This window comes from Selaginella moellendorffii, unplaced genomic scaffold, assembly GCF_000143415.4.
Source record: "Selaginella moellendorffii unplaced genomic scaffold, v1.0 SELMOscaffold_58, whole genome shotgun sequence".
NCBI classification, from domain to species: domain Eukaryota; kingdom Viridiplantae; phylum Streptophyta; class Lycopodiopsida; order Selaginellales; family Selaginellaceae; genus Selaginella; species Selaginella moellendorffii.
This window is the reverse complement of record NW_003314319.1, coordinates 366,977-392,192: the sequence shown is the minus strand read 5'-3', so window position 1 is coordinate 392,192 and position 25,216 is coordinate 366,977. Positions and strand designations below refer to the sequence as shown.

The 25,216-nt window shown below is 44.3% G+C and overlaps 8 protein-coding genes and 1 long non-coding RNA gene across 12 annotated transcripts; 5 read left to right on the top strand and 4 right to left on the bottom strand.

Annotated features, from left to right (window-relative positions):
* Positions 1–150: 150 nt before the first annotated feature.
* LOC112351164 lies at positions 151–4,057 on the top strand. The gene is made up of 4 exons (XM_024688508.1): positions 151–1,813; positions 2,726–2,994; positions 3,117–3,243; positions 4,014–4,057. Exons 1-4 carry the CDS (start codon positions 151–153, stop codon positions 4,055–4,057), a joined length of 2,103 nt encoding a protein of 700 aa, XP_024544276.1.
* Positions 4,058–6,225: 2,168 nt separating this feature from the next.
* On the top strand, positions 6,226–7,271 carry LOC112351202. Its single transcript, XM_024688623.1, has 2 exons — positions 6,226–6,976; positions 7,019–7,271. Exons 1-2 carry the CDS (start codon positions 6,291–6,293, stop codon positions 7,170–7,172), a joined length of 840 nt encoding a protein of 279 aa, XP_024544391.1. The 5' UTR covers positions 6,226–6,290; the 3' UTR covers positions 7,173–7,271.
* A 694-nt stretch (positions 7,272–7,965) lies between these two features.
* On the bottom strand, positions 7,966–8,341 carry LOC112351203. Its single transcript, XR_002994043.1, has 2 exons — positions 8,275–8,341; positions 7,966–8,216 (listed from the first exon to the last, which is right to left on the bottom strand). It is a non-coding gene; the product is annotated as an uncharacterized LOC112351203 (long non-coding RNA).
* A 20-nt stretch (positions 8,342–8,361) lies between these two features.
* On the top strand, positions 8,362–9,835 carry LOC9655096. 4 transcript variants are annotated; one of them, XM_024688626.1, is made up of 4 exons: positions 8,362–8,604; positions 8,689–8,899; positions 8,982–9,095; positions 9,165–9,835. In XM_024688626.1, exons 1-4 carry the CDS (start codon positions 8,378–8,380, stop codon positions 9,294–9,296), a joined length of 684 nt encoding a protein of 227 aa, XP_024544394.1. In that variant the 5' UTR covers positions 8,362–8,377; the 3' UTR covers positions 9,297–9,835. The 4 variants fall into 4 exon arrangements, with proteins under 4 accessions (XP_024544394.1, XP_024544393.1, XP_024544396.1 ...); XM_024688625.1 differs by having other exon boundaries at positions 8,362–8,605; positions 8,660–8,899; XM_024688628.1 differs by having other exon boundaries at positions 8,502–8,604; positions 8,689–8,785; positions 8,835–8,899; positions 8,982–9,835.
* Positions 9,836–10,297: 462 nt separating this feature from the next.
* Positions 10,298–11,416, bottom strand: LOC112351163 (pentatricopeptide repeat-containing protein At2g34400-like). The gene is made up of 2 exons (XM_024688507.1): positions 11,356–11,416; positions 10,298–11,250 (listed from the first exon to the last, which is right to left on the bottom strand). The coding sequence occupies exons 1-2, from the start codon at positions 11,414–11,416 to the stop codon at positions 10,298–10,300; spliced, it is 1,014 nt and encodes a 337-aa protein (XP_024544275.1).
* A 248-nt stretch (positions 11,417–11,664) lies between these two features.
* Positions 11,665–12,333, top strand: LOC9655095. Its single transcript, XM_002983490.1, has one exon. The coding sequence runs from the start codon at positions 11,665–11,667 to the stop codon at positions 12,331–12,333; it is 669 nt and encodes a 222-aa protein (XP_002983536.1).
* Positions 12,334–13,143: 810 nt separating this feature from the next.
* On the bottom strand, positions 13,144–14,076 carry LOC112351162. The gene has a single exon (XM_024688506.1). It carries the CDS (start codon positions 14,074–14,076, stop codon positions 13,144–13,146), a length of 933 nt encoding a protein of 310 aa, XP_024544274.1.
* A 32-nt stretch (positions 14,077–14,108) lies between these two features.
* On the bottom strand, positions 14,109–14,810 carry LOC112351161 (probable transporter MCH1). The gene has a single exon (XM_024688505.1). It carries the CDS (start codon positions 14,808–14,810, stop codon positions 14,109–14,111), a length of 702 nt encoding a protein of 233 aa, XP_024544273.1.
* Positions 14,811–16,069: 1,259 nt separating this feature from the next.
* On the top strand, positions 16,070–16,577 carry LOC9654931 (flavonol synthase/flavanone 3-hydroxylase). The gene is made up of 2 exons (XM_024688504.1): positions 16,070–16,270; positions 16,322–16,577. Exons 1-2 carry the CDS (start codon positions 16,070–16,072, stop codon positions 16,562–16,564), a joined length of 444 nt encoding a protein of 147 aa, XP_024544272.1. The 3' UTR covers positions 16,565–16,577.
* Positions 16,578–25,216: the final 8,639 nt, after the last annotated feature.

Below are 25,216 nucleotides of genomic sequence, written 5' to 3'. Positions count from 1 at the left end.
ACTGATGGATGCAGAAATGCCAGAGACCTTCCTCGTTGTTGTGCGCCGCTTGGACACATTTTCTTTCTGGAAGGGCCAGGTAGAAAAACTATCCATACTTTAAATATAGGCTCTCCACTCTTATTTCAATCTAAAGTTTAGCTTAGGATCATGGTTGGGACCATCAAACACCTCTACAACAGTCGATGGATGGTTGCATTGGCAAGTTTCTTCCTCATGATCTCTTCTGGAGGATCACTCAACAATTTCAGCCTCTTCTCGCAGCATCTCAAGCTGTCCCTCGACTACAACCAAAAGAATATCAACACCATAAGCTTCTTTAAGGACGTTGGCACCAGCGTCGGGATTCTCTCCGGCCTCCTCTATGATCTCACCGGGCCCTGGGTCGTGCTCCTCCTTGGATTCGCGCTAAACTTTGCTGGATACTTCACGATATGGCTGGCTACAACGCAGAGAATCGCCCATCCCCATGTCTGGGAACTCTGTTTCTATCTCTTTATGATCGGCGCATCGGCAGCCTTCACCACTACCGCTGTTCTTGTGGCCTGTGCCAAGAATTTCCCCAAAAACCAGGGCATGGTTCTTAGTCTTCTCGACAGTACGCAGGGATTGAGCGTTGCGATGTTCACGCTGCTTTACCAGGCCTTCTTCTCTCGCAGTGACGATTCATTCGTTCTCTTGCTGGCCTGGTTTCCATCACTCTTGTGCCTTCTATTCGCGTTTGTCATTCGATCCGTCCCACTCGACGGCCGCTACAATGACTCGAGAACGCTCTTCGTCTTCTTGTCAGTAACTTTGATCCTGGCTGGATATCTCATGGCTATTATCATCCTCCAGCATTTCGTGCGCCTAGAATCTCGGATCATCAAGGCCTTCTTTTCCATTATGCTGATCATTCTCTCCATCCCAGCTCTTGTGGTTCTGAGACAGGAATCCAAAACCCTCCGGCATCGCCATCGCGAAGAAGTTGATGTTGATCTAATGGAGAACGCAGCGATAGAAACTCCTCAAATAGATTATCAAGACGTAGATCCTCCGGATCATGGAGCAGACGCCGCTGCTCCAGCTATCGCCTCGCACATTTCGATCTTCTTCTTTAAAGGATCGCCCGTCAAGCGAGGAGACGATTTCACAATCCTCCAGGCGCTCTGTAGCATCGACATGTTTCTCATCTTCGTGGCTTCAACCTGTGGCATTGGCGCTGTGCTAACCGTGACCAACAATTTCGGCCAGATTGGAACGTCCCTTGGCTACTCCCAGGCCGGAACAAACACTTTCATCGCCCTCCTTAGCATCTGGGACTTCATCGGTGGCGTTGGCGTTGGCTTCATCTCAGACATATGCCTCGCCAGCTATGGCGTCGCAAGGCCCTTCTTCCTGTGCATGGTTCTCTTGCTTCTCTCGCTTGGGAGCTTGATAATCGCTCTTGGGCTTCCCGGAGCGCTCTTCTACGGCTCGGTTTTGATTGGGCTGTCAATCGGTGGCCAGTGGTCTGTTCTTTACACCATGATAGCGGAGATCTTCGGGCTCAGGTTCTATGGGACGCTCCAAAACGTAACTTACGTCGCTAAGGCGCTGGGAACTTATGTTTTGTCCGTCCAGGTGGCAGGAGTTTTATACGACCGCGAGAGTAAGCTTGGACCAAGCGATGGAAGTTTGGATGGTGATGAACTCCTTTGCCATGGACCACATTGCTACAGAACAACCTTCTTCGTCATGGCTGGAGTGTGCTTGTTTGCATCCGTTGTGAGCTTGATATTGTCCATTAGAACAACAAAGTTTTATAGCATCACTCTTCAAAAGAGACTAACTGGTAAATAGATGTTAGCTGCCGAAATGTCTATAAGGCCACTCACTATAAAGCTTTTGCATTAGTAAATACGTAATAATTATGTTTAGTATTGTTGAATAATTTAATTGATTGATAATTATAAACATATTTATAATTTATAAATCAACATTGGCATTCCTATTACAACCATGGAAGATATGGTTCATGTATGAAGTATTATACAGATGGAATATTGTGCCTTGGCCAGGAAGCTCACCTCCAACTATATTTCAAGCATGAAACAAGCATGAAACAGCTGAGTAAGACTTTGCTATCAACATTGTTTGAAGGACTCAAGCTAGATTCAAGCCACCTACCAAAATTGTTTGGAGACTCGAAAATGATCTTGCAATTGAATTATTATCCGCCATGCCCAAATCCCAATGAATGCAGCAGATTGACAATCCTGTTTGAAGATCAAGTCGGCAGACTCCTGAAGTAAGTTGAATAACCACTTTTATAATACTTTGATGGATTTAATCATGGTTCTTGTTCTCTTCCAAGATCTTGAGCAATAATACAAGAGCATTGAGCACCAGGTCCTTGTCCAGCCTGATCAAACTCACCTCTCCATCATGGCATTTTTCAATCCATCCCAGGATGCTGTGATAGGGCCTATTAACAAGGAATCCACTGATCTACAAGTGAACCTTGTACAAGGAGCACATCATAAATGTCTATAAAAAATATTTGGATGGCAGACATTCTGAAAAACATCAAATTTACAACTAAGCTAACAAGAACAAATCTCTTAAATTTCTGTCAATTTGTATTATGTCTACTTAAATAACTAAATTATAATAGTTAAACATTATTTCTCCCGAGAACTGGTTTAGCTTTCCAAGGCGAGATGGTATTGAGTTCGAGGACAAATCACTTGCTGATGCTCGTCAGGTTCCAGAGGTTATTTCTCGCGAGATCCAAAGTGCCAAGGTTCCCAGCTTGTTGGTCGAAATAAGAAAGAACTGAAGCTGCTCAAGCTTGGAAATTTCCGGCGGAAACTGGCCACTGAAATTTTTCACGCCCATGTCAATGTGGCTCATGTTGACGCACAAGGACAAAGAAACAGGAACTTCCCATGCAGCATGTTGAATGCCACGTCAAAGTTTGTCAACGCGCTCAAATTTCATTCCTGGGATGAGGAGATGAGCTTCAAAAACCTGGCAAGTAGCTGAAGTCTTGCGATGGAATGCTGCCTGTTATCTGGTTGAAGCGTAGTTCCAGAACCTCCATACGACTCCATCGGCCTGGAAATCGTAGCTAAATGATTCCAACTTGTTCGCAGCAAGGCGTAAAACCCACAAGACCCTCGTGCGCAAAGAGAAAAGTTGGAACTTCTCCTTCGATGTCATTCCTCTTCCAGGAATTTGAGAGATTCACAAAGTCCCTTGGTATGGAACTGTCCCAAGAAGGTCAGTGAGACGATTGCCACAGCAGGAAAGCTTCTCAAGCCTTGAGCACCGTGCTAGGCTCGAGGGAATCTCACCATCAAGTAAGTTCACATCAAGAGAAAGACTTTGCAGCATGGAGGGCTGGCCCAGACTCCGGGATCTTTCCTTGGAGTGAGATCGAGTGACTGTAGCCTCGGGCAGTTACCCAAGGTCGATGGAATCTTCCCCGACAAATAATTGTACGATAAATCAGACATGATCAACCTAGTATTGCCAAGTGATAGTGAGGATTATTTTAAAGAAAAAAACCACATGATATTGAACATCGGTGTCAGTGGGTGAAGTGTGTACTGTCATACACCAAAGCAACCAAGGAGGTAACATCAGACATCTAAGCTTCACATGGCCAGTGGCAAAGGACATCTGTGTTTTATTGCCAACCTACTGTATATCTCTTAAAGATTTTAATGACAAAAAATGCTTCAATTGCTACAGTCAGTTAATGCTTAGCTTCCAAAAGAAAAAAGAAGAAACAACCTCTTTCAATTAACAGCGTATGTGTGTGAGTGTGTGTGGATTCACACCCTCTGTAGATATGGAACAATAGCGTCGTCTCTTCCTCGCCATAGCCTTGCAATTGGCCAGTAACCTTTGAAAGCTTATAACAACATGTTTGATCACCAGTCAAGCAGTCGGTAGCTCCTTGGCCCGCTCTTCTTTAATTTAATACGTGTTCAAATATTGCGACGAGCTTTCAGGTTATACTTAACCAACGTTTAAGTTTGATGCAGCTCTTCACGTAAATTCAGTGCGTTCTGAAGCAACTGGAGTCTGACATCTGAGGGCGCGGAGGGCAGTCAAAACGTTTCTCATCCCGACCCTTGAACTCTCAGGTACACGGTGTTTTGATTCTATTTAAATTCCGATGTAAGCATGGTGATGCAAGCTCAGATCCTTGATCTCGAAACTCTAGGCAGTTTGTCTGAATCCAAAACGGCGCACTGAAACTTAATTTGTGATATGGGTGACAAAACTCAATTCTATCCTTGGGGCCAACGGTCTCAGTGTAGCATTATCTCCTTAACGGGGATGGTCTCCAGGTCTGGCTACTCTGGTGAAATCGATTGAGATAGCTATTGACTCTCGTTGCCTCTATTTCTGAAATGACCAGGAGTTGTTCCAATTCTATTCTAGATGAATAGGCATGTGGTTTCTAACTGAGATGGAATGGAAAAATGTCCGTCTCTTCCTCGCCATAGTCTAGAGCTCTGCATCTAGTGCCATGTCCAAACCTCGATCGAGCGCCATAGTCTAGAGTGATGCTTGGAGCAACCCAGTCCCGAAACTAATGTCCAACATCCAAGCAGTGGTTGTTCCCCCTGCTGCCTAGATATGAGCAGATCGTAGTGAAGGAATAAATAAACAAAATATTGAAGAGTACATGCAGAGGCCATACCTGAAGATTTCTTCTCTTTTGTGCTGATCTTGGCCAGCAACGAAAAGAAAAGGTAGACCATATATATGTAAACGTCCAAATTTATTCAGATATCTGCAATGTCGAGATCTTGACATTGCCCAAAGTACATACACATATTCGAGTCAGGCACTCATTCCAGAATGATGTTCACAGTTTTGCCACCAACCATGACATAGAGCTTGGGATCATTGGTAACAACCAGCTGATATTGAGGTCCTTCCACCTGGCTAATCCCATTCTACCACAGCACAACATTGCCACCATTCTTTTCGATACTAAAAGTGGCGTCCTCATGCAGTGGTAAATAATAGCCACCACTGCGTTTCCAACCTTCTTACTGCTTGCTATGACATCGCCGTCATTGCTCATGAGCAAGAGCAAGCCTTGTAGCGCGCGTTTGGGGACACAAGCACTTCATTCGTAGTCAGCTCCTCTCCAACATTGAGAGCCTTGAGGACAGTGGCGAACCAGCCATTACCTTCACAAACTCACACTGGAGACAACAAGCAACAACGAACTCAATAGATGCCGGATAGAAAGCCCCTGGAGGGCTGCAATAACAATATATAGCCTGGACAGCGTAGATTGATTATACTGACCCTGGGGCGTTGAACATCTACAGTTGCCATATAATAATAATAACAGCTATTTCATGTCATGAGGACCCACGAAAGATGCATCAGACCATCCTATCTACCACTAGTGTGGAGTTGAGGACGGGTTCAACGATGGCAAGCACATCGTGCAGGTTTGGGGTAGCAGTGAGGTACTCACAAAGTGGTCGTTGCTGTTGTTAGAGGAAGACACTAGAGAGAGAGAGAGAGAGAGAGAGAGAGAGAGAGAGAGTTTCACATGGCCAGTGACAATTGACATTTGTGGTTATGTCGATTTTGACGAGATGTTGCTGGTCTCGTGGGAGCGGAAGATGGAGACTCAAAGAGCAGATCTGGTGTTTCTGCACCAAAGAAAAAGAAACCAAGATTGGGCAAGAAGGGCCTGGCATATAGAAAACCAAGGTTTGCTATTCACTTACCACAGATTTCAGGAAACTAATGCACGGCAAGTTCAAAAGGAAAAGGAAATGATAAACAAAGAGGAGAAGTGCAAGCTTCAAAGAGTGAGCATTAGCAAAAACAGGTACTAGAAATTTTTCGAAGCTCATTCAAGGTCTGCCCAGCATTTCAAGATTTAGAGGTGCGTTTAACGTGAGAAAGGTTCCGTCTTTGCCTCTCCAAAATCCAGCTGACGAACTTAAAGCTAGATCGATCATGCTAAGCATTGCAGTCAAACAGCTCACATTGAGGACTAGGGTAAGCACATGAGTTAAAAGTTTTTATTTGTCATTGGCACAAAACTGAGTGGAGCATCGTAGCACGCGACCTTTCCGGACAGTCAGAGACGCTGAACTAAAGAAGTAGATCATAGACTGACAAGTTGGAGGCCTCAATCGCCATCACAACTTCAAGCGTGACATAATAGCTTTCTGATGGAACGTGTCAAACATTTCTTTTTATTTTTCTCCCTCCCTGTACAATCGCCGGCTAGTCATGTGATAAATAACCTTCAGCAGGACGGCGTTTCTCAAAAAGCCATGGCCTCAAAGGATTCTGAGCAGGTGAACCTTGCCGATGCTCAAAAGCTGTGGAATGCATTGCAAGGTATTCCAGGTCTCAGCGATGGGGACGCATTCATCCATTTCCTGCGCATTTTGCACTTGGGGATGTTGGTTCGCCAGGCTCCTATTGAGCATGCAAAGAAGGGGCAAGTGAGCGATGTGCTGTGCTGTGGAGTCACGGAACAAGGAACAAGAGTTGTGGGTGCTAACGTTCGTTTGAGGATGGACATGGCAGGGGGTAGACCAAATCCAGTAAGCATCAAGGATGTGGAGAAGAGGCTGGGAGTTCAAGTCTCAGCTTTTGATGATGACACCCATTCCAGGCTCCACTTGGCACTTCTCGACGAGGATAAAGAGGCCAAACCCAGTAAGGGCCGCGACTTCGAGAACTGTGCGGAGCATGTTGTATTCGAGAAGCTGGCACGATTGAATGAGTCGGCTGATACAACTTACGCCGTGCAGAAGCACCAGAAGAAGAAAGGCGAATCTAATGTCGTGTGCGTCAAACGATGTGTAAACTGTCTCAAAGCTGGAGGTGCAAGTAGTAGCAGTGGAGGACCATTCGGACAGACTCCACGTCTGGGAGCCATAGTGACGGACCATGACAGCATCGCTGGCTTAAGTGTTCCCATCAACACCATGCCCGTGATGGTGTTTATCAGGTGCTGTTTGTACGCGTTCTATATATGCTTTTGTTTATACAGGTCTGTGTTTCGCGCTTTGAGGGAGAGTGAGCGTGCCCGTGTACTCGGGCTGTTCCCGTACCTCCAAGTTTGGCACGACCTCAGCATGAGCCAGGCTACACCATGTGCAATCGATGGATCTGATGAACCTCCGCGCCCAAAACCAAAACACTAATTGCGTATATGGTGTGGTATTAATTCCATAAGGAAACGTGTGAAGTTAATAAGTATATAAGCTGTCCTAGATAAATTTCCTTGATTATTCCTTGGTCACGCTCTCTCCAAAAAATCAAATCATCAAAACGAACCTGGAAATTTGGTTGCAGATAAAAATAATGGAAACTCTGTATGTGAATCGCTGTGGAGAATTCGACAATGCAGCATGTCAGGTGGCTACGCTCAGAGCAAGCAAGTTACGGAAAATGTAGACTGCAAATGCAATGCTGGCAGCATACGAACCATGCTGGCTTGTAACCTCTTCCTAGACCATTCTCATGCTATGCCCTGGCTGAAGCTGTATTAATCTTCCAAGGGAAGGGATGCTATGGTCTTTGTGCGCCTGTTGCAGCCGCCTGAGAAACCTTCCAAAGTATGACAGCCGACATCCACATTCAACCGAATTAGTTCTGCATGGTCGATCTGTTCGGTACAACACGACTTCTGTTTGTTCCCAAAGGATATCTATGCCTGGGAGATCCTACCCGCCTCCTGTACAAACATGCTGGCCCAGCACTAATATGTACGTGATGCTCGAGAAGCAGAAGCCAAATGTGCTCACTGCTGCTGCTGTAATATCTGTCTCAGTGCATTTACAATATGAGGAACCGTTGCCGGACCCGGCTGCACCCATGCTCGTTTTTAACTGTGCCATTTGAAGCTGAAACGCCTTCTTTCCCAACCGGGTTAAGCAATCCGGCGGTTCTATCCGCAAAAATCTTAGGTGTGCCGCCAGCTGCAGTGCCCTGGAACAAGATCAGGAGAGAGATTTTATAGGGTATTGACATGGTTAAATGGGGAGCTGGAACACCATAGCCTCAATTGAGATTCTTCAGTATGGATTGACAATGCACCAGATGCTCCATTCCTTTGTTCAGCACTAGCTGTCACAGCTCTGTGGATCCGGCTGGCTCGAGAACGCCTTTCTTGGCCTTTGCCCCACGAACCGGTTCGAAATTGCTGCGAACATAGAGATGCCAAGCGACTCTCAGGCGTCTTGATCCTGGAGAAAATCGAAAGTCAAGTTACAAACATATGCAAACAATTGGATGAAATCGAACCTCAGCCCAGACGCTGCTGCATTCGGCTTTTCAAATAAACTGTATCTCTTTTAGTTCTGGCAAGGCCGAGACCAGCAGCCGGCTCTCCGGAACGAATATCCGAATGAGAACGAGAAGCCTGCCATCCCTAGGGCTTAACGAGCAGACTTGTAAATCTCGAATATGGCGGATCCAGGTAGCTGCATTTGGCTTCGTGCTGCTGGAAGCGGCTGTGCTGTGTCCAATGCTGGGTGCCTTCGTGTCCTGCCCAAAGGGTCACCGTTTCAAGATCTGCGCTTCATGCGGGCAACAAAATAAGGCTGGTCTTGTCTCCCACGAGCTCACTCTACTGGTATGTGCTTCAATTATCTGCATTTCTCGTGGACTTGAGTGTAAAGCTCCTCAGGATTCGTCTGATTGTAGGATCTTTGCTGCTCATGGAGCTTGCTGTGCTGGTGCAACTATGGGTGACCATCAAGCAAGAAAAGAGACAGCACTTTTCAGTGAAGCTGGAATCGATGCCGCAATTCTGGTGAATGCTTCCAGCTTGCTTCCTTTGTTCTTCTTAAAAGAGCGTCCAGGGTGCATGGATGCAGAAGGACCGGACCCAGCGATCAGTCAACTGACAAGTCTCAAGGACATCCTGGTATTGAAATAGAAGACGATATGACTTGTTTCGTCTTGTTGCACTGTGTTGAAAGATCACGCTGACTTGACGCTGTTTGCAGATCCAGCAAACTTACGGCCCCATAGCACTAAATTCAAGAGAGACCTGGATGCTCGTGCAAAAGAAGAAGAGGAACTCTTCTACGTACGTTGGAACTCAGGCGTTCTCATACCGGGTATGTCAGGATTGCTTCGCTTATCTTCTCTTTTCCGCTTGTTTTCTAAATCACGAGTCCGCTTAACAGCTCGGTTCCCAATCTCAACTTGCCGAGGCTTCTGCAAGCCGCCAGCACGGCCCTCCACACCACAGCATCGCCCTCCACTGGAGAGCTTACCACGAAACGTACCATCTCCTCAAACTTCCCGGCTCGCCCTAGAAGATCGACCATGCACACGTAGTACTTCGCAGCGGGGGCGATCCCATAGTTGCTCCTCATCGACACAAAGCTGCAGTGAGCGTCCTAGAGCCCGGCGTGGCTACACGCCGAGAGGACGCTGACGAAGTTGATGGAGTTTGGCATGGTGTCGGATCCCATTTGCATCACTCGGAAGAGCGTGAGAGCTCGCACCGCGTGGCCGTGGCGATCGTAGGCTCCCACCATTGCACTCCAGGTTATCACGTCTTCTCTTCGCAGCTGGAAGAACAGCGTCCAGGCTCCCGTATTTGCTGTAGAGATTGAGCACTGCGTTGCCGAGTAGAACGTCCAGCTCCACTCCCCTCTCGCAAATCCAGCCGTGGACTCGCTTGCCATCTTTCAAGGAGGAGATCTCCGTGCAGGCAATGATAGCGTTTACGGAAGTGTGGTTGTTCATCCGGAATCCTTCTAACTGCATGTGTGAATCGAGTACGATTTTTCCATGCTGGTACTGTACGTAGATCGTGATCAAGGCTTTCCACGACGTCGCATCCTTGTGAGAGATCTTGGCGAAGGCTTCTCGTGCATCAAGCAAGCTCCCACACTTTGCAAACATGTTGACGAGCGCGTTCCCCACGATCTTGTTAGAGGAGTCATAGCCGGACTCCACGGTGAATCTGTCGGCCCCCGCGCAGAAACGCCGGGGACGAGCACGCATTGAGCGCCGCCAGGAGAGTTACGTTGTTCGGCCTCACGCTCTCTAGCTGCATGCGCCAAAGAAACACCATCCCCTGCAGTCCTTTTCCATTGCCTTGCTCCGCGAGAGCTGCAATGATCGACGACCAGGCGACTGCGTCTGGACAATCCATGCTCTGGAAAACTCTCCTCGATTCAAATGCGCTGCCACACCTCCCGGGAATACATGGTTATCAGCGTGTTTCCTACAAATGGGACGCTCTGGAAGCCACACTCTTCGATCAAACCGTGGACAAAACATCCAGCCTTGAGGACGCCGCAAGCCTCTAAAACCGCCACGAAAGCTCATCTGGCTCGACACCATTGAGCAGCATCAGACAAAAACACTCGAGGGAAGACCTCGTTTCCTCGTGTTCTACGTAAGCGCTGATCATGGCAGACCATGCAAACTTGTTCTTGCAGCTCATCCGCTCAAAAATCTCTCGCGCTTCCGCAAGGCTGCCACACTTTGCATACATATGAACAAGGCTCGTTCCGGCTGTGACGTCCGTCTCATGGAGAACATCCTCCGGAAGACAAGAGTGAATGAGTCTGCCGGTCTTCAGGAACATTGGGCCGCAGCAAGCCTTGAGGAGTGTAACGAATCCGATTTTTCCAATCTTGACGCCCTCGAGCTGCATGACAAAGAGCATTTTCACTGCATCCGACTGATGCCCATTTTGGGCATATGCTGAAACAATGGCGTTCCAAGACCCTGTGTTTCGGAAATACATTCTATCTAAGAAAGCTCTGGCTTGGTCGATTTGGCTGCATTTTCCATACATGTTGATAATCTCATTTGAGATTATCACATTCTTCTCCAGCCCACGATCCGCTATTATTTTGTGTACCACAATGCCCCCTGCGAGAGCGCCGTGTGTGGGGCAAAGATTGAGCGCTGGCAAGAGGGCGGTTTGATCCGGGAGAATTCCCTGCTCCTCCATCTCGTTCAGCAGGCCAACAGCCCCTCCGATTGATCCACATGAGCCGTGAGCCGTGATGAGCGCGCTCCACGAGAGAGAGCTCCTCTTACTCGCGTCAAGGCTTTGGAACACAGCCTTGGCATCGTCCAAATGCCCGCACTTGCCATACATGTCGATGAGGTGATTCGCGAGACGCCCATCCCTTTCAAGGCGGCCCAGACGGGAGATATGGGCGTGGAGCTTCCTACCACCATCGACCAATCGCAGGGATGTGCAGGTGAGGAGGAGATGGATGAGCTCTTCCGGCTCCAGGCGATCTGGCAAAGATTAAGGGCATACGAAAACAAAGAAGAGAAAGAAAAGGAATGTAGAGAGTATCAATCCTAGTGCCTCTCGCATGCTAATTGAGCGCTCTAGTAGACTTGGTGGTGAGATTTTCTCTTTGTCCCGAAAGTTTCTCTCGCATCCTTGGAATCCTTCCATCTTTGCGATTTCTCTCTCCTTTTGCGATTTGTTTCTAAAACTTTCTTTTTTGCAGGTGCCACCCTTTGTTTTTCTCATCGTTTTGATTAACAATGGGGTCTACCTTTAGGAAAGATGCCGGAAAAATAAAGTAAATAACTGTTTTATCATCTGTCTTATTGAGAAACTATCCCAGGAAACATAGACTGACTCTACATTTGAAATAATAACTCAAATGATATAAGGAGGAAAAGAAAAACATAAAGAAAATGGCAATTTTTCTCCTCATTATCCTAGCAACATTCCAGGTAACTCAAGGCACCTCCATCACAGGCGCCAACACAACCCCAGAATCCCCGGGAGGCCAGCGCTTCGACTCTGTCATGGGAGTAGATGGAGCCCTCTCCATCCTTGCCGACGCCATGGCCTTCGTCCAGCTTGGCTTCGAGTATATGAGCCCCGACACACCTAAGAAGGAGATTGACACCATCCACTTCACAGTGGACGGCATGCCTGGGGTGGCCTACGCCATTGGTGTGGAGATCCATCTCAGCGCACAGTTTGTTGCTACTTTCACTGGAGACTTGGTTTTTGAGCTCCGAGGCGTCTTGTACCACGAGATGACTCACATTTGGCAGTGGTTCGGCAAGGACGGGAGCCGGGCGCCGCAGGGACTGATCGAGGGGATTGCCGACTTTATGAGGCTCAAGGCTAAGCTAGGTGTGTCGACCAATGGGTTTGTGGGGTTGGGGAGCCACTGGGACGAGGGGTATACCGTGACTGCACTGTTTCTAAACTATGTCAACGATCTCCATCCTAGCTTTGTGGCAGAGCTTAACAAGAAGCTCTATGACGGGTGGAGTGAAAGCTACTTCCAGGATCTGATTAGAAAAAGTGTGGATCAGTTGTGGAGTGATTTCAAACAGAAATTTCAATGATGAACTTTGTTTATAGATTTTGTCTGAAGAATGGAACCAAATTGTCATTATGAAATATACATCAAATAAGAGTCTTAGATAATGGTAAAATTAAATAGCCCTTTAGCTATTACAACCTAAATTTATAATGAAAGAGTCACCCATTAAATTTGTTATAATTGTCAACTGTAAATTATTATAATTGAATACTTTAGATTATTTTTTTGATTGCTTAAGCAAACCTATAATGGTAATGGATAGCTTGGATAGTCTAGGATCCATGTAACAGTTGTTATTAATTAAAATTAATTTTGTATTATAATTTATAAATATGTTTATCATTGGATTATTCAATAATACTAAACAGGAATGACACTACTATAACCAAACATTGCTACTTTAAAACTAAAGCATTAGTGTAAGTAAAAAAAATTTATATTTGTCTTTGGGCATATGCTCTCTCTATTTTATAGTAGTTAAATTATTATTTACTCTTTGAGTTTCTAATTTTTCATGTAGTTTATTATCATGAAGCTTAAGATTGTTACAATTTTTTCCTTTCTGATCATATATATTAATATCCATTGCATACAAGAGAAATGATTTATCTCATGGTCTTTCTTGTGTATGAATATCTGTCTTATTGAGAAATTATCCCATAAAACATCAACTATTGATGGGCTGGTTTGACTTTGCATTTAAAATAATAACTCAAGTGAGTAATTGCATATAATCTAAAATTTTTAGGCTAATCGGATTATGCGTAGAAGTTTACTATTCATTTCAGCAGCTTGTAGAAGTTTTACTTTTCATTTCAGCAGCTAACATCTATTAATCAATTAATCTCTTTCGAAGAGTGACACTATAAAACTTTGTTGTTCTAATGGACAAGATCAAGCTCACAATGGATGCAAACAAACACACTCCAGCCATTACGAAAAAGGTTGTTCTGTAGCAATGTGGTCCATGGCAAAGGAGCTCATCACCATCCAAACTTCCATTGCTCGGTCCAAGCTTACTCTCGCAGTCGTATAAAACTCCTGCCACCCGGACGGACAAAACATAAGTTCCCAGAGCCTTAGCGACGTAAGTTACATTTTGGAGCGTCCCATAGAACCTGAGCCCGAAGATCTCCGCTATCATGGTGTAAAGAACCGACCACTGGCCACCGATTGACAGCCCAATCAAAACCCAGCCGTAGAAGAGCGCTCCGGGAAGCCCAAGAGCGATTATCAAGCTCCCAAGCGACAGAAGCAAGAGAACCAGGCACAGGAAGAAGGGCCTTGCGACGCCATAGCTGGCGAGGCATATGTCCGAGATGAAGCCAACGCCAACGCCACCGTTGAAGTCCCAGATGCTAAGGAGGGCGATGAAAGTGTTTGTTCCGGCCTGGGAGTAGCCAAGGGACGTTCCAATCTGGCCGAAATTGTTGGTCACGGTTAGCACAGCGCCAATGCCACAGGTTGAAGCCACGAAGATGAGAAACATGTCGATGCTACAGAGCGCCTGGAGGATTGTGAAATCGTCTCCTCGCTTGACGGGCGATCCTTTAAAGAAGAAGATCGAAATGTGCGAGGCGATGGCTGGAGCAGCGGCGTCTGCCCCATGATCCGGAGGATCTACGTCTTGATAATCTGTTTGAGGAGTTTCTATCGCTGCGTTCTCCACTAGATCAACATCAACTTCTTCGCGAAGGCGATGCCGGAGGGTTTTGGATTCCTGTCTCAGAACCACAAGAACTGGGATGGAGAGAATGATCAGCATAATGGAAAAGAAGGCCTTGATGATCCGAGACTCTAGGCGCACGAAGTGCTGGAGGATGATATAGCCATGAGATATCCAGCCAGGATCAAAGTTACTGACAAGAAGACGAAGAGCGTTCTCGAGTCATTGTAGCGACCGTCGAGTGGGACGGATCGAATGGAAAACGCGAAGAGAAGGCACAAGAGTGATGGAAACCAGGCCAGCAAGAGAACGAATGAATCGTCATTGCGAGAGAAAAAGGCCTGGTAAAGCAGCGTGAACATCGCAACGCTCAATCCCTGCGTACTGTCGAGAAGACTAAGAACCATGCCCTGGTTCTTGGGGAAATTCTTGGCACAGGCCACAAGAACAGCGGTGGTGGTGAAGGCTGCCGATGCGCCGATCATAAAGAGATAGAAGCACAGTTCCCAGACATGGGGTTGTGCTATTCTCTGCGTTGTAGCCAGCCATATCGTGAAGTATCCAGCAAAGTTTAGCGCGAATCCAAGGAGGAGCACGACCCAGGGCCCGGTGAGATCATAGAGGAGGCCGGAGAGAATCCCGACGCTGGTGCCAACGTCCTTAAATAAGCTTATGGTGTTGATATTTTTTTGGTTGTAGTCGAGGGACAGCTTGAGATGCTGCGAGAAGAGGCTGAAGTTGTTGAGTGCTCCTCCCGTGGAGATCATGAGGAAGAAACTTGCCAATGCAACCATCCATTGACTGTTGTAGAGGTGTTTGATCGTCCCAACCATGATCCTAAGCTAAACTTTAGATTGAAATAAGAGTGGAGAGCATATATATTTAAAGGAAGAAATTCAAATCGAAAGAGAACATATTCACTGTCTTAGTTTTTCTACCCGGCTCTTTCAGAAAGAAATTGTGTCCAAGCAGCGCACAACAAGGACTGAAGACCAGGAAGATCTGCAAGATGTAGCTCTAATTTTCAATCGTGGCATTCTTGCATCCATCAGTCTCATGCTTACAACTATCTATTTATGTTATTTCGGTAATCTTGTGACTGATGGATGTAGAAAATCGAAGCCGCGATGTCGGCTCCCTCCTTCGCTGCTGCTGCCGGCTTCGTCGCTTACTATCCAGAGTCTCGAAAAAGAAAAGACGTGATGTTTTAAGGAATTGAGGCGATGGCCAGGTGGGCTGCCACCTAGAAAGAAGGTCTTTCGCGGCCACCAACTTGGACTTTAACATCATGAAAAATCAACTATATAAACCCACCAATTCTATGCAACCTCGTTCATCTTGTTTCCTCCTAATTTTGTAGCTATGCCTTCCTTTGTTGCAAATGTCAATCAGCAGACTGATGTTCTTCCAAAGGGTGTCAAAGCTCTCATGGATAATGGCCTCGTTACCATTCCTGGCCGTTATATCAAACCTCCCAGCCACCGAGCTGTGAAGCATTTGATCGTTCCTGGAGTGGAGATCCCTGTGATTGACATGGCTGCATTGGAGAGTGACCGAGAGAAATTTGTTCAAACTTTGTGCAAGGCTTCGAGTGAATGGGGCATCTTTCAGGTATTTTGATGTGTACCTGCTCAAAAGGATCATTCATAATATGATGTCACATGCAGGTGATCAACCACGGGATTCCTGTTGCAACCATGCAAGGCATGGTCCATGGAGTGCTTGAGCTCTTTGATCTTCCTATTGAGGAGAAGATGAAGTATTATACGGAGGAGGTGTTTGTGCCCGTGCGGTACTGCACGAGTATGACACCTTCTCAAGAGACTCATATGGAGTGGCACGACCACTTTCAGCACTACTTTTCAAACAGAGAAAAAGAGCATCCATGGCCGGAAAAACCAGCCTGCTACAAGTAAATGAGCTTGACTAATCTGGATTTCATGAGATTGCTTGGTTTCTTGGATATTGCAGGAGGCTCGCTTCCAGCTATGTTTCAAGCGTGAGACATCTGAGTCAGACTCTGATGTCTGCTTTGTCTGAAGGACTCGGGCTGGATTCAAACTGCCTCGCAAAATCGTTTGGAGACTCGGAGATGATCTTGCGATCAAATTACTATCCGCCGTGCCCAAATCCCGACCTTGCTCTTGGGATGAATGGCCACACCGATAGTGGCGGTTTGACAATCCTGTTTGAAGATCAAGTTGGCGGACTCCAGGCCAGGAAAGGTGATCTCTGGTACGACTTGAAGCCTATAAAGAATGCATTCATTGTGAACATCGCTGATCAGCTTGAAGTAAGTGACTTGGATTGATTTTTATCATGGCTTTGTTCTTTTCCATGCCAGATTTTGAGCAATGGAAAATACAAGAGCATTGAGCACCGAGTCCTTGTCCAGCCTGATCAAACTCGTCTCTCCATCGTGGCATTTTGCAATCCATCACGGGATGCTGTGATAGGACCCCTGCCAGAACTTATTGATGAGCAAAACCCGCCACTCTACAAGTCAACCTTATACCAAGAGCACATCACAAATGTCTACACAAAATATTTGGATGGCAAGCATTCACAAAAGCTCCAAATAAACTAAACCAACGAGCTGTTAACTAAATAAAATAATACAAATAATAAATCTTCTCGCCATCCCCCTGTCAAGGCAGCTCAGTTTCGCAAGATCTGATCCAGGGTCGAGCTCCTTGCCTTATTTTATAAGAGAGAACCGTCTCCAAAGATCTCTACAAAGGCAGGATGCTCCACAGCTCCATTCTTGCTTCGCCGTTGCTAAGTTCATTTAGTGCTCATGTACGTGGAACTGCAGCAGGCCTGGAGATCTTCAATATCTACTAGCTTGAAAGATCTATTGTGTTCCTAAACTCTCCAGGCCGAGACACCCCATTATCACTTCAAAGACCCTTCAAGCATCCGTGAAGCTTTGCAATCATGGATCAGTGATGCATGGAAGAGGTCCTAGCTCTAGAGGCCCTGGAAGCGCCAAAGTGAAGCAAGTCCAAGAGTGCATTGGTGGACAGGTCCACGGCCGAGGCAACCCAGCCGCGAATCAACAGTCATGGACAGTGCACTAGTCGTCTATATGAATTGCTTGGCATCACTTGGCCACCTCATCTCACTGAATCTCAGCACCAATTCACTCTCTGGCACAATCCCTGGATCGCTGGGTGATATTCCAATGCTATGGACGACCTTGAATCTTGATGCTCAACTAAATCTGCAAGATCTTCAACAAGGAGATTCCAAAATCTCTGGAGAGGTCACTGCCATCTACTTCCTCAAAACTAGCCTGTCGCTTTTTGTTTCTCAAGATTTTGCTTAGGACTTGTAAGATCAGCTTCCCTTGAGGTCACTCCTTCCCATTCACAAAGGAGCAGCAATCCCGCTGTGTGGGATGAATCCATTGAGATTTCAAGCGCTCCAACTCAGTGGGCATTTAATATTGCAGCTGCCAAGGGGGCGGCATATATTTGCAAGAATTTTAGCTTTATTTGCTGCTCCACTGTGAGCCCTTAGTTCTTTATTCTAAGTCTATGATATACGACCCACGTTGAAGCTTTGGTTTTATAGTTGTGGCTGGGAATAAATGTGACACCCAACAACCTCATCAACATTCTCCATTCTTTTGTCAATATGCAGTCATGCAGCAAGGGCTACATAGATAATCTGATTTGCATCTCCATGCAAGTGAAAATCACTTTGTTTGTGTTGTGGATCTGATTGGTCATTCTTGATGGCTTAGAGCTTCTGAGGAGCTCTTGCAGTTCATGCCATTTGAGCTTGGGGAAGTTGCTGGGAACTTGTGGAGAAATACTTATATGTATTTCTTTCTTCTTAGATTTCATGAGTAAATTGAACAAGATGGAAATATCTTTGTAGACGCTTTATGTCAATGGAGGTTGGGAACTACTTTTTATAGAGTTCCAACCAACTTGGTACATTTTCATGTTGATGGAGGTCAGGAATTACTTGCTATAGAGTTTCAAACCATCGTGACATCTTGAATTCATGTAGATGGAGGTTGGGAGCTACTTTCTACAGAGTTTTAAACCATCATGACATATCGAGTTTATGTTGATGGAGGTTAGAACTATTTTCTACAAAGTTTTGAACCATCTTGACATCTCAAGGCATACATTTTCATGTCGATGGAGGTTTACTTTTTACAAATTTCTGAACCATCATATGACATTTCCCTTCAAACATTTGTCATATGATCACAGGCAAAACAAGATATTGGGAAAGAGATGCTCACTATGGAATATATAAAGTGATGAATATTCCCACATTCTCCAATGGACATAGAGTAGCTTTGTACAGATTGTGCCAACTGAAGCTATACACAACATAACATAAGTACTAAGCTATCTCTTTATTCCAAGTGTATCTTAAGTGCTAACCAACTGGAAATTCATGTATTCCTCAAATTTAAATTTAACACTTCTGTGTATTGTAGATGATGTAAAAGAAAGCTCTTAGAACCACTATGCGAAACTAGGGGCATAATCCAAAGAGTTATATATGCATGAATAGTGGCAAAAAGGTTGCATCACAATAATCTAGTTGGCTACAATGGGGTTGATTCTTTATTACTAACTATTTGAATAGTAGTACTAACCAATCTCGTAACACTTCTAATTTCTTTTTAGCTTTGGATTTTAAAGGTGCCTAAACTGATTGGAACACCTACATCTACTCACTTGGTGATTATGATTTTAGTACATTGGCATTAAGGAACAATGAATGACAGATTTTGATAAGCTTATATATTATTTTAAGTTTTTTGTGCATACATGAATGTCCATATTGCTATACTCCATTCTAGCATTGCAAAGTCATAAACTCCAAAGCTGATGGATTTTGCACTGAAGAGGAGATAAAGGAGCTGTACACTAGAATTTAGCTAGTGTGATGGTGTATTTAGCTACTTAAATTTTTGAAGTGGAAGATCTAGACAATAGAATATCATTCTCTCTAAGGTATGTTTCTAAATTCTTTAACTTAGCTATTTGTGCAGAATACAAAACTATAACCAAAGCAATTAAAACATTATGGTTGGCTTTGGTTTGGCAACCAAAGACTACTAGTATACAATGGTAAGTTTACCTTGGTAGAGTGGAATGTAACAGTGGCAGCATTTGTGCATTATGGGCAAGGGAAGGAGTTGGTGGAAAAGTTCTAATTGATGATTCTAGCATTGAATGAGATATTTTTCGTCAGCATCCTCATAGAATGTAGCCACAATGAATTGATAGGCAATGATTTTATTATCAAACTTGGTAAAGATCATTACTACTGTATAGTGGATCTCCTTAGGCAATTAGAAGATCTCATGGATATAGAGGATTTCATGAAAAAATACTTCTTACAAAAACAATAGTATAAAGCAACATCTGCACCTCAAGTTTGTCCTTAAAAGTAGAGGGGGAATGTTGGAATATAAGGTAACATTTGCACATCAAGCTCTAACTTTAGGTAGCACTTGAGTTGAGGGGGAGTGATGGAGTATGATGACACTAAGGATGTTGAGATCTAAGGAGAGTAAAGAGTCTACATGTAAGCACAATACTAGGGTTGTGTTTATTTGTATATTTTGTCTTAACTAATGTTTGATGGTATATGCGAGTGGGATCTAATCACTTAGAACTTGATGTACTAGCATTCACACTACTTCCAGGCTAGATAATTCTTTAATAGTATGCTCAATTGGAATGAAGTAGTATGGAACTGCCTGATTCCTACATTTGCCAAAGGCCCTTTCCATCATAGAATGCCTTATCATGGACGAGGATATTTAGTATGCCAAGTTAGCAGAAGTGTTATGTTTGAGTGGATACCATACTATGTTGTTGAGTTTGCACATAATGTAGAGGGGAGGATATTCTTTAGGAAGGAAGAGAGGGATATAATTTCTTTGATATGGTGATTTTATAGTAAAAGAGATGCCCTTTTTAGGAGCAGGAGCCGCTCTTGAGCATTTCTTTGGGTGGCCCCTCTGGCACCACTTGAGTCCATGCTCACTCCCACCCAAAGCCCTTCAGCCTAATCTCAACCTCAAATTAATTTGAAAGCACCACTAGAGAGTTTCTTCAAGACTAGTTCCTAAACCTCACTATCCCTATTATATCCCTACTATCCCTGTAGACTATCCCCCCCCCCGGGAGACACATGCTTTGGGCTTTCACCCTATGACCTATATTAGTATTTAGACTTGGTCTTAGACTCAGTCTCAGACTCGATCTCGGACTCAATCTTGGACCTGACCTTGGACTCTATCTCGTGTCTCGAACTCGATCTGGGACTCGGTCTTAGATCCGATCTCGGATCTCGGACTCGGTCTCAAACTCAGTCTTGGACTCAGTCTCAAACTTGGTCTCAGACTCGGTCTCATACTTGATCTTGGACACAGTCTCAAACTTGGTCTTAGAGTTGGTCTTGGACTCGGTCTCAAACTTGGTCTCAGACTCGGTCTTATACTTGATCTTGGACTCAGTCTCAAACTCGGTTTTAGAGTTGGTCTTGGACTCGATCTTAGACTTAGTCTCATTTGATAAACTTTTTATCATTTTAGTCATATTTTCAGGGATCCTTTAGCTTTCAACACCTTGGGGAATTGGTTCCTTACAACTCCATCACCCATAAAAGAAGTTCAATGCCCACATCAAACACCTCTTTTTAATCCTATGACTTGTACCATGTTTTCGGGGACATTGGTGTGCCTAAGTTAGCCTTTCCAGCCAATAGCCCATGACAACGGAATATAGGTGTCTCTATACCCCCTCCCCTCACTACACCCTAGTATAGGGTTGGGACTTGAACCTAGCTTTGCTTTACTAGAGGGTTGGGACTTGAACCCAACTTCCATAGAATAGTCTATGGATTTAACATCCCCGTGGGGAGTTGAGCGTAGTTTTTTATGCTTGGTTGACCTAGTTAACCCATGCTAATTAGCTTATCTTTGGCGCCCCTTCGGGTCCTAACATATGACATTGCTCAATTTCTTAAATAGATTCTTTAATTGAATTTTGCATAAGTATATAGAGTTCTACCTTGCAAAAATTCATTTACTAGATCCCACACGTTCACTAAGTTTTCCTTTAATTCCCATGTTGTTTTGCAATGTGGAAATCCTTTCCACTTCACATGGAACTCCCTCACCTCACATCTTTGTTACTTGCTCTTGTGTGCATTGAGGATGGCTTTGATTTTGTATTCCTTTTCCCCTTGGATAACCTTAAGTAAAAGTTTTATTTGGTCCTTGCGAAGCAAATCCTCAAAATACAGCTTGAGTAAGTTCACATGGAACATAGAGTGCATCTTCCTCATCTCTCGAGGAAGTTAAATATAGTAAGCCACCTTATCAATTTGTGCCTCAATCTTGTAAAGTCTCACAAACTTGCTTAAGGAACTCAAGATCAGTTAATTTCCAGGAATACATGCATTTTTACCTTTGAGTTAGCTTTCAATCAATCCCACTTGGTAGCCTTAAGTTCTTGGTGTTAAATCACACCTTCTCCCCAAGTTAGAACTTTACATCTCGATGCTTTTGGTTTGTATATTTGGTTTGCCTTTGTTGAGCTTGTTCCAAGGAATCCTTCACTAGATTCTAAATGTTGAGTCTTTCTGCCATGAATGCCTCCACTGTGGGTGACTCCCCATGATACTCGGTCACATTGAGTTCCACAGGACCTTCAATAGCTCGCCCATTGATGACTTCCTATAGACTCACCCTAATACTCGAGTGTGGTGTGTTTTATAGCACATTTCCACAAGTCCTAAATGACTTACCTAATCAGTCTAATCTCTGGAGATATAGCATCATAAATAATCCTCCAACTGCCTATTCACCCTTTTTGTTTGTCCATCTGTCAAGAAGTGTTAGTGCCATCAAACTTGACTTAATACCTAATACCTGTCTATGGGTGATAAGTTGTGCTAAATTTCAATTTGGTGCGATGTTATTCTAAGAGAGTTCTTTAGAACCTATTAGTGAAGATCTTATCTCAATTTGAGATAATCTCTTTTGGCCTTCCCCACACTTGAACCACTTATTCGAAGAACAACTTCACCACACCTTTTGCATCCACTTCAATTGTAATGGGTATGAAATGTGCCATCTTTGAAAATTGGTCCACCACCACAAATATTGCATCAAACCCCTAATTTGGGGAGAGTCTTATGATGAAGTCTATCATAAAACATTTCCATGGACGATTAATCTTGGACGTCCTTAGCTATATCTGGCCAGTGATACTTCCTCTTGAATAAGCCCATCGTCTCGGGCACTTTGTCGTGTCCCACAAGAAGTCCATTATGACATTCTTCTAAGGCTACCTTCCTTAGTTCCCCTTTTAGAACATATATTTTCATTTGTTTATAATAGATGAGTCCATTGCATTTTGCATAGCCTGTTTTCTCTTCCGTTGGCAACTCACCTCTTTAGTGAGCTTCCCGTGCCTCTTGGTTCCTCAACAACACTTCTTGTGCTAGACCATCGTTCTCATACGCTGTTTGCACATCATTCCAAAAGGTTTTTATCATGCTGGATATCACTAACTTCAAGCTCACTTTTCAACTTAGAGCATCTACCACAATGTTGTTTTTCCTAGATTTATACAAAATCTTGCAATCAAACTCGGCCAAAGCATTAGCCCACTGACCTTGTTTCTCTCTCATGTTGGGCTGTGTTAACAAGTGTTTCATTGCCATATTATCTGTGTAAATTTTGAAGTGTCTCTTAAGGTAGCGTCACCACTCCTTGAGTGCCTTAATCACCACAAACAATTCCTTCTCGTGGGCAAGCCACTTTTGCTGAGTTTTGTCCAACTTCTTCGAGAAGAATGCTAATCTTGCTTCAAAATTGTGCCCAACACAAAGTTTAAAACATCTCATCACCAAAAGTATAGTAGGGAGAGTGTGGGGGTTGTACCTTAGTGGTGGACCTTAGTAGAGTCAATTTGGCCTAAGAAGGCTGTACCTAGGTGTTGGGTGATAAAATAACCACTAGGAAGTTCAAGACTAAAGTGAATACAAACCAACAAGCAAGGTAGTTTGGTGAAGTGTTCGAGAGTTGGCTTTAGTTCCCCTAAGAGATCAAATAGTCGATGCTCCCAATCCAAGCATGGGTGGCACTACTTACTTGGATACCTAACATGGCTCAACGGAACTTCACTTTAAACCCATGGCTAGAGCACCCAAATGCAAAAGGTGGGGAGAGTACCTATGAGGCTCATATAGGGCCATAGTATTCCAAAATGTTGTCATAAAGTCCTAAATTGTGGAAAGGAAGAGGAGTAATCCTTTAGGGTACTGACTAAAGATATGGCCACATGGTGAGGAAGTCCTAAACGATAGTGGGACTTAATGGTCAAGCTTGTAAGCCTTGATTTAGTGGCAATGTTGGCAAACACGGGCATAGACAGAAAGGGACATGGTGGGGACTAAAAAAGGATATTGGGGAAGGTTGTTCCTTATATTTGTGGGCATCTTAAGGATGTTGAAGAGTGGATTTGGGAGAACCACTCATGGATGGATAACCAATCTTGGAAAAATAGGACTAAGATGCAAGGGGTATTGGACCACCAATGCGGCAAAGGTGAATAGGCATGGCCTTAGTGTAACAGATTAATATATTAGTGATACCTTTGGGTGTTAATCATGGGATCAAACATATGGAGCATTTGGATCAAATGCAAAAGTTGAGTGGCATAGATGTTATTCTCAAGGCTAGCAAATCTTAAGTCCTAAATTGGATTTATAGACATTGTCAATAAGACTCCTTTAAATCGTCAGAAATGTAATTAAATGACTAAAATAGAATGGAAAAATTAATCACTTAAAGTGTTGTGGAACATCGCAATGTCAACCTATGGTCAAAACAATGTGTTGATCACACAAAGTTTATGTTTGATCAAAAGAAACATGATCTCTTGGACTGCTTTGATGTCATCTGGTGCACAAAACAGCTCCATTAATCCTGTGAATATCATGTTCTAGAAAATGCCTTTCTGCAATATCATCTCCTGGAATGCTATTGTTGCAGCAAATGCCCAACTTGGATACGTTGAAGAAATGAACATGCTTTGATGCGGATCCATTTTCATGGAACTCACTACTTTCAGGGTTTTCTCAAGCGGGGCACCTCGCTCAAGTCTTGCAGGTCCAAAACACTGTGTCATCTCATGGAATGTAGAGCTCGTGGCATTTGGGACGAATGGCTGCTTGGAAATCCATGCCTGAGAGAACCCTAGTATCTTGGAACATATACCAGAATATATTATCATATGATTGTTGAAGGATTCAGAAAGATTCTCACCACAATATGGCAGCTCCAGCAAGAGCCCATGGTGCAATGGATCTGTGGAGAAACTGGGACACCGTCTCAAGGCATGTGCCAGGAGGGCAGCAGGCTCCACAGCTCCATGCTTGTTTCCAATCTGTGCCATTGCAACTTCCTGGTGCTTAGGTATGGGGCTCACAAGGAACTGCAGCAGGTCTTGGAGATCTTTGCCTCTATCCTGAACCCTGACACCAGATCATGCAACATTATGCTCAATGTCTACAACCAAAATGGCCGACTGAAAGAAGCAAAACTTTTCTTTGTTCAAGTCTCCCTGCCTGACACAGTTTCTTCCGTTGCTAGGATAATGAGGAGAAAAATTGCCATTTTCTTTATGTTTTTCATTTCCTCCTTATATCATTTGAGTTATTATTTCAAATGTAGAGTCAAACTCGCCCATTGAATAATTGTCTATGTTTCCTGGGATAGTTTCTCAATAAGACAGATGATAAAACAGTTATTTACTTTATTTTTCCGGCATCTTTCCTAAAGGTAGACCCCATTGTTAATCAAAACGATGAGAAAAACAAAGGGTGGCACCTGCAAAAAAGAAAGTTTTAGAAACAAATCGCAAAAGGAGAGAGAAATCGCAAAGATGGAAGGATTCCAAGGATGCGAGAGAAAACTTTCGGGACAAAGAGAAAATCTCACCACCAAGTCTACTAGAGCGCTCAATTAGCATGCGAGAGGCACTAGGATTGATACTCTCTACATTCCTTTTCTTTCTCTTCTTTGTTTTCGTATGCCCTTAATCTTTGCCAGATCGCCTGGAGCCGGAAGAGCTCATCCATCTCCTCCTCACCTGCACATCCCTGCGATTGGTCGATGGTGGTAGGAAGCTCCACGCCCATATCTCCCGTCTGGGCCGCCTTGAAAGGGATGGGCGTCTCGCGA